Raw genomic sequence first — 8,081 nt, forward strand, 5'->3', positions numbered from 1 at the left:
TGCCCACCAGAACCGGGGCTGCAGGGGTGCAGGGTGTGTTTAAAACTTCCTTTGGGCGCCCCTCCCCGCTTCTGCAGCCAGAGCTGCACAGTGACCGCGTGGTGGCCTGGCCGCAGCGCCCTGACCCTCTCCCATGTCCCACCCCTGGCTCCACAGTAACAATTAGTGCCCATTGTTCCCCAAAGAGACCTCGAGGCGCATGGCCCTGTGACCCCTCTCCCTGGCCTCCCACTGCAGCTGCGTCTCCCTTTGCCCGCCCCCCGCATTGCCTCATGGTTTCGCTCTCAAAGCGCTTTTTGAGTTATGTTAACATTCAAGGCTCCCACAGGCTGGCAGCACGAGGCCGACTGGCCCACGGAGGGGAGAAGGCCCCTTTGTTTCCCTCCCAGCCACCTCCCGCCCCGCAGGGTCTGTGGGAGGGTGAGGCCTGGGTGGAGGGAGCAGGGCCGGAGCTCAGCAGTGGGGCCAGCCATTGAGCGACCTTGAGCCCCTGCAGGCTGTCCCTTAGAGCAGGGGGCGGGGACCCCATTGCCTGTGAAGGAAAGTGGAAGTGGCTCTCGGTCGCCCCAGGTGTCCCCACCCTGACTCTGGTGGCCAAGGTTTGGGAAGGTCTCCCCTGGGCAGAGCTGGGAACTCGGAGGGAAGCCCAGGGCACTCGCTGTTCTGGGACAGGCGCCTGCAGGTCGGCTGACAAATGCCAGGGACTGGGGGACGCCAGCCAGGGACTGGGGGACGGCTGATCCCCACCTGGCTCATCTAGTTCCACTTCCCCAGGAGACTGGAAAACAAAAAGGACGCCAGTTCTAAGGAGAGCTAAGCTCCTCCCAACAGATCTGAATGCCTTTGGCCAGTTCACGCCCCCTGCCCAACCCCCCCGCGGGGGGGGGGGCTGTGGGAGGGAGGGTAGGGTATTTCCCATCCATTCCTTCTCCTCTGGAGGTGGGGTCCCCAGGATATGACTGCGCCCCAGAGTCTGTCTCTGTCCCCGTAGTTTGCAGGAACCCTCTGTATCAGTGTCCTGGGTCCTTACCTAACCAAGTGCCCCAGACAGAGAGGCTTAAACAGCAAAAATGTCCCACAGTCCTGGCGGCTGGAAGTGAGATGGTGTGCAGTGGGGTTTGCCTCGAGGCCTCTGTCCTCACTGGCAGATGGCTGTCTGTATGTGCTGTCTGGGTCCCTCTGCCTGTCTGGGTCCTCTCTCCTCTTCTTGTAAGGACACTAGTCAGATTGGCTCCTTTAACCTCTTTAAAGACCCTCTCTCCAACCACAGCCACCTCCTGAGGTCCTGGTGCTTAGCTCTTCAACAGAGTTCTGGGGTGACACAGCTCAGCCCATAACAGCCTTGGGGGGCGGGGGTGGGGAGTGGGCTGCTTACTTGGACTTGGACCTCAGTTTTGAGGCAAACACAAGAGAGCTGGCGCCCAGGCACCTCTGGGGGAGGCTGTCGGTGCCCCTCCACATGGGGATTCTGCTCAGGGTGGTCTTCAGGCTCCTTCCATCCAGGTGACCAGCCCTGCTTCCCCTCCGCCTGAGTCATGGGTTTGGAGAGAAGGAGCCTCATCGGTCACGGGCTTTAGCCATCCCCCACCCCCAGCGCCTTTCTCTGCATCCCCTGCACATGGCCTGTGCCTTCTGCGCCTTCTCCTTCCGCGCCCAGCTCTGGCACCAGCGTCACAACCTCAGGGTTCAAATGCGGGTCGCAGGTGGGCGCGGAGGCAGGATCGTTCGCTGGCCGTTCTGAACCTCCCGGAGGCCTCGGAGCATCAGGGCAGCCTCCCGCCACGGGTTTTTAGGTCAAAACCAACTAATGCCCTTGGTCCTTTCCCACGTGCTGGTCGGAAGCTATGCCTCCCTTGCTCTGGTGTTTATTGTTTGGTGGATGCGTCCCTTTTTGTGGAGAAATAAAGAACTGTTAGGTGGTACATGTCAGAAATCGCAAGTGCACGCTGCCGGAAAGCAGGACTGTGTCACACTCGTTTCTGTGGAGTGCCTTCCGGTTCACGTGACCTCCGGGCGGATGGGGCCTCTTCTCTTCCGGTTCACGTGACCTCCAGGCGGACGGGGCATCTGCTCTTCCGGTTCACGTGACCTCGGGGCGGTTGGGGCCTCTTCAGCTCCGTGTCCCCGGCTTCCTGTCCATACGTGTGTCCTGCCGCCGGCTGCTGAGACCCGGTGGTTACATTTGAGGGCACTTTGTGAGCTGATGGTTACATACAGCCATTATTGAAAATTAGATCATGCAAACCTAAAATTAAGTGATTATTCAAAAGTAAAATTAATTAAGGTATTAAAAACAGAAGTCATAAAAATAATTCAACATTGATTATGCCCTAATTATTTCACTGCATTTCACTTTGGTCTGTGCACTTGAGGTTGCTGTGCACTGATGGTGTGCTGGCTTGAACTTGGCCCTGCTGGGAATATTTACACCTTGGCAATCGGCAAACACTGCAAGTCGGGGCTTGATATATCGTTTTGTTGGTCGTGTAGGGCAGAGGTCAGCAGACTGGGCCTGTAAAGGACCAGGTAGTAAGTGCTTTCAGCTTCACGGGCCATGTGATCTCAGTTGCAGCTGCCCAGCAATGCTGTTGCTGTAAATAATATGCAAACACATGAGTGTGGTTGTGTTACAATAAAACTTTATTTAAAAAAACAACAACCAGACTTTGGGCCGGATTCGGTCTGAGGGCCATAGTTTGCTGGACCCCTGATCTGCATGAAAGAAAGTGGTGGAGAATCCATTAATCAGTAAATATTAAGCTTAAAAGTGTTCCTTGTCTCTGAACCTAAGCAGAGATGGCAGCCACGGGAGGGGGTGCAGGCAGGAAGCCGGGCGTTTCAGGGGGAGAGGATGAGAAGTGTCACAAGCAAGAAGGAAGGAGAAATGCTCCTCCAGTGCTGGAAACTCTGTGTTCCCACCGAGAACTTGCTCACGTTGCTGTCTGAGCAGTCGCGTCTGGCATCCGTCTTCCCTTGTCTTCCTGCTTTCACTTTCCTCTCAACCAGGACATCAACCAGCCTCACATCCCAGAGACACCGTCTTTGCTAATTGCGGCCGTGGAGTGAGTGGCTGCGGACACCAGCGTTGGGTGAAAACCAACAAAAGCGCTCTGTGAGGTTCAGTTGGCCACGCATGGCATTTACCACGAGGGGTTTTGTGTATTATTCCTTATAAGTCGTGCTTCCCACCTCTTATACCAGCACATTATACAATAATGTTATATGTGCACGTTTACACACACGCACACACATGCATTTTCCCGGAGAGCCTGACGCTGACACTGGTGGAGCCTGCTCTGTCTCGGATGAGGAGACAGTCCCTCCCACTCCATTCCCACGGCTCCCTGGTCTTGCCTCTTCTTACCACCTGCCCCTGAAATACCTCCCCCAACAGCTTCTGACCCCATTGATCAACCCTCCTTAATCCTTTCAGAGCCTTCCGTCTGCCTCTTTGGTCTTCTCTCTGGCAATTCCCATCACATACTCGGCTCCCACACACCCCAGTAACCTAGACGAAACGCACCCCTGTGGAGCTCTAGCGGGACACACCTACAGCCTCAGAATGTGGTCTGTCACCGTGTGGTCCCCAAGCCTCCGGTAAGGGCCCGCAGGACCCGGGGAGCAGGGGGAAAGGATCCCCACACCGCCTGTGGGGGAGCACCTCGGCCTGTGCCTCCTCGGCTCCTCCTTCCAGCCAGACTGGGGATCCTCCGCTCCAGCCCAGCTTCCATCTTGGTGACCGCCCTACACACGGTACTTTTCCCTTCCCAGAATTCCTTGGAGGAGCCCTGTAACCCATGACGTGATGAGAAACCACACATATAACTACAGGATTGTGGTTTTAGCAACTTTAAAAGCCTTTTACTTCCTTTTCAATACTGTGCGTGCCGTGAACATTTAAGCAGCGGATTGGGGCAAGCTCTTGGTCACTTGGCTTAAAGTTCATTTACTCCTTCATTCATTCAGCAGCCCATTCTTTTGCCCCTATCCAGTGACACAATAGTGAACCAACACAGCCCTCGCCCTCATGGGCTCTTAGCGGTGACATGTCCTAAAATCCCAGGGTGGCATGAGTTTTTAAAAGGTAACCCTTTCTTACGACAAAACAGTTTGACACTAATACATTGGGGGGAGGGCAGAAATGGGTTTACAGCTGTGAGTATGCGAAACATTTTATTCTTGTATTATTTATTAACTAGAGGCCCGGTGCACGAAATTCGTGTGTGGGTTCAGACCATAGGCCTGGCCTGCGATCATTACCATCTTCCCTGTCTGCCCACTCGCCAGCCCTGCCCTCACTGCAGGTCCCCCTCTGTGTGTGGGGCAACCAGCAGGGCGGGGGCCTTCACCCGTGTCCTCCGCCACCCAACCCTGGTTCCCTGTTCACCTTCAGGCGATTGTAGCCTGCCGGCCAGGAAAGGGACTGAGAGGTGGTCAGTGCGCCTCATAGTGACTGGTCCAGCAGTTGTTCTGATCATTCCACCATTAGGGTAAATTTGCATATTACCCTTTTATTATATAGGATAGAGGCCTGGTGCACGGGTGGGGGCCGGCTGGCCTGTCCTGATGGGGCCATGGATTGGGGTGGGGGTCCCCGCTGGGGCGGGGAGCTGGTCTGGGCAACGGGCTGGTAGTTCTGGTCTCTAGTCCATTCTGGTCATTCTGCTATTTCGGTCACTGGGCTTTTATTATATTGGTTTATTATATTATTTTTTTTCCATAAGAATAACTATAAATCTACTTTTGCCCCACCCTGTATATTAACTTACCAGGTAAATAACTTGGCATAGAACAAGCATTTAAAATGGACAAACTCCCTGATACCTTTGTCATTCCCTTTAACTTTTGTGGGGCTTTGCCCCTTCTGTGCCTTTGTGACTGCTAGGAGGGCACGCTCCTTGCTGCCTCCCCTGTTGGGGGCATGGACACAGTGGGAACTGGCATGGGGACTGCTGGGAAGGGCCTCAGGCTCGGGGTCCCGGCCGCGTGGCTGTGGGGATAGTAACTCAGCTCCAGAAAAGTGAGCCTGGCGCTGCCCTGGCTCCTTAGAGGCCCCTTCAACCCTTGCTGGGCACTCACCCCCCCAAGAGCCCCCAGGACCTGGGAGATGTGTCCCCCCAAAGCCCAGATCCCCTTCCAGACCCTGCTGCAGGTACCGGACCCTGGCCCTCCCTGCCCAGGCAACCCCAAGCCATCAGTGTGTGCACCCTGGACCCAGGCTGGTCAGGGGCTGGCTGTTAGGCATTGGGGTGGGCAGAGCAGGGCTGGACTGGGGCTTTGAGGACTCTTACCCACCTTTTCTCCCGGGACACTCGGGGAGTGTGGTTGTCCTTGTCTGGAGAGCATCCGGTCATTCCCCCCTGGCTGGCTGTGCTGGGAGCCGGGGCCTGATCTGTGGCCGTTTGCTCCTTATTCCTCAGCTGGGGGGTCCCACTGGCCATCACCGTGGCAGCTGTCATCCTAAAGAAGATCGGCTACGACGCCTCGGACGTGTCCGTGGGCTGGTGCTGGATCGACCTGGAGGCGAAGGACCGTGTCCTGTGGATGCTGCTGACCGGGAAGCTGTGGGAGCTCCTGGCCTACGTGATGCTGCCCGTGCTCTACCTCCTCATCCGGAAGCACATAAACAGGGCGGTAGGTGCCTGCGCCGGCTCACCCGCGGCCCCGCCCAGAGCGCCATGTGGCCACTGCGCCCGCTGCGGGCCTGCCCCTGAGTTCTGGCGTTGGGCTCGGCCACCTTAGGGGACAGAACTAGTAATGGGGAGCCCTAGCCGGTTTGGCTCAGTGGATAGAGCGCTGGCCCGCGGACTGAAGGGTCCTGGGTTTGATTCCAGTCAAGGGCACATGCCTGGTTGTAGGTTCCCTGGTCCTGGTCGGGGTGCATGCAGGAGACAACCAGTCAATGTGTCTCTCTCACACCGATATTTCTCTCTGTCTCTCCCTCTCCCTTCCACTCTGTCTAAAAATCAATGGAAAAATATCCTCGTGTGAGGATTCACAACAACAAAGAAACTAGTAATGGAGAGCTTGGGAGGCGTCGGTCACCGTGAATTACACACATCACGGGTTGTCTGGTTTGCTGACTACACAGTCCTGTCAGGAGCGGGTCCTGTGACTCCTCGTTTGTGGATGAGGAAAGGGGAGTTTACAGAGGTGAAGGGCTCCCCAATCCCACTCAGCTCCCAAGGAGAGAGCGCCAGCCTGGGTGCCCGGCCACAGCCCTCTAATGCCCCCTCCTGGACAGCCCACCGTGGTGGCTCAACGGGAGAGGAATGTAGATGAAAGTGAGTGGTATCCGAGTAAGTGAACTGGAAGGGGGGCCCACGGATCTCACCATAGTGAACTGATAACTCACCTCATTATCCTTGAGGATTCGGGTTACGTCACAGCTGGTCTGCTTTCCAGGCACCCAGGAGCCCATAAATCAACACGCCCGGCCGGCTGGCGACGTCTCAGAGACTTCTGACCACGAGGGCTGGCCGCAGATTCTAGGGAAGAACGGTTTCCCTCTGCCAGGCTGGCCAAGCGGCTCCTTGTGCGTAACTGCTGGTTCTGCAAGTGTGAGGGGTGGGCTTCCTCCTGGCCACGGGCAAACTGCCGCCAGGAAAGGCCTCAGTCACTTGCCCGCCCGCCGGCTCGGCCGCGCGTTCAATGCACTTTTATTGAGCATCTACTTTCCAAACCGCTGTGTGCGGTGGGAGGTCACCCTGAGAACCCAGACGGGGATCCTGTCCGAGAGAGAGGCAGGGTGTGAGTCGTTACGGTAAAAGATGGGTGGTGACCAGTGGCCAGAGCAGAGAGGCAGGGTGTGAGTCATTACGGTAAAAGATGGGCGGTGACCAGTGGCCAGAGCAGAGAGGCAGGTGCCCGTGAAGCTCCGAATATGGCCTCCTTCCCGGCTCCCTCTGCGGGTGTCTGAGTGTTCGTGGCTGGACTCCCTGCCGCTCAGGGCAGACGGTGCCCCAGCAGCCATTTCTGGGTTTGGGGGGTGCTCCCGGCAGCTGTGTGACCCCTGGTCCTCACCCTGGGTTCCCACCTGCGTGGAGACTCCTCATTTTACTCTGAACAGACCGGGCTCTCGTCCCTCCTGCCCCGTTTCTCCAGCTCTCTCAGCTGGAGAGAGGCCTGCAGGTCTTGCCCGCTGGTCTGAAGCCCTCTTTGTGTTCTGGCCTGGGCAGGGGGTGCCCTCCCACCTCCTCGTTTCCACTGCCCTAGGAGGGCTCCGGGCTCCCAGAGCTCCACCAGGCCCTGCCCAGGGCGCCCCCCAGAGCTGCCCTCTGTGTCTCTCTTCCTCCCTGCCCTTCCTGTAATGGCAGGAGGTCTGGGACCACTGGGCTGATCCTCGTGTGTGAGACACCCACATGGAGGTGTGGCACAGGCTGTGGACCGAGGAGACGGGAGTTCAGAAGGATCTGGGCTTGTGATGGGAACCTGGGCTCCAGTGGCAGGTGGGAGCTAGTGATGGGAATCGGGGGCTCATGCAGGGGGAAGCTGGTGATGGGAACCTGGGCTCCAGTGGCAGGTGGGAGCTAGTGATGGGAATCGGGGGCTCATGCAGGGGGAAGCTGGTGATGGGAACCTGGGCTCCAGTGGCAGGTGGGAGCTAGTGATGGGAATCGGGGGCTCATGCAGGGGGAAGCTGGTGATGGGAACCTGGGCTCCAGTGGCAGGTGGGAGCTAGTGATGGGAATCGGGGGCTCATGCAGAGGGAAGCTGGTGATGGAGCCCGGCTCCAGTGTGCAGGGGAAGCTGGTGATGGAGCCTGGGCAGGGGGAAGGCGCTCCACGCCTCACTGCTCCCTCTCCTGCGATTCTGAGACCTGGAGGACGGCAGACCCTGGACAGCTGCGGGCATCCGTCCTGCTCACGCCGCTCTGGGTATTCCCTGCACAGCACCAGGCGCTCTCCGAGTATCGGCCCATCCTGTCCGAGGCGCACCGGCTGCAGCACCACAGCTCCATGGCGGATAAGAAGCTGGTCCTCATCCCGGTCATCTTCATTTGCCTCCGGGTCTGGAGCACCGTGCGATTCGTGCTGACCCTCTGTGGCTCCCCGGCCGTGCGGGCCCCGGTGCTGGTCGTT

At 57.8% G+C, this 8,081-nt stretch overlaps 1 protein-coding gene across 1 annotated transcript in view; it reads left to right on the forward strand.

Annotated features, from left to right (window-relative positions):
- Nucleotides 1-5,107: 5,107 nt before the first annotated feature.
- GPR157 (G protein-coupled receptor 157) overlaps nt 5,108-8,081 on the forward strand; it is a 4,601-nt gene continuing 1,627 nt past the window's right edge. Inside the window, exons 1-3 of the mRNA XM_006766810.2 lie at nt 5,108-5,152; nt 5,392-5,634; nt 7,893-8,081. Coding sequence (XP_006766873.1) covers nt 5,108-5,152; nt 5,392-5,634; nt 7,893-8,081 — 477 coding nt within the window. The remainder of the gene's footprint in view (nt 5,153-5,391; nt 5,635-7,892) is intronic.

This window comes from Myotis davidii, unplaced genomic scaffold, assembly GCF_000327345.1.
Source record: "Myotis davidii unplaced genomic scaffold, ASM32734v1 scaffold299, whole genome shotgun sequence".
NCBI classification, from domain to species: Eukaryota; Metazoa; Chordata; class Mammalia; order Chiroptera; family Vespertilionidae; genus Myotis; species Myotis davidii.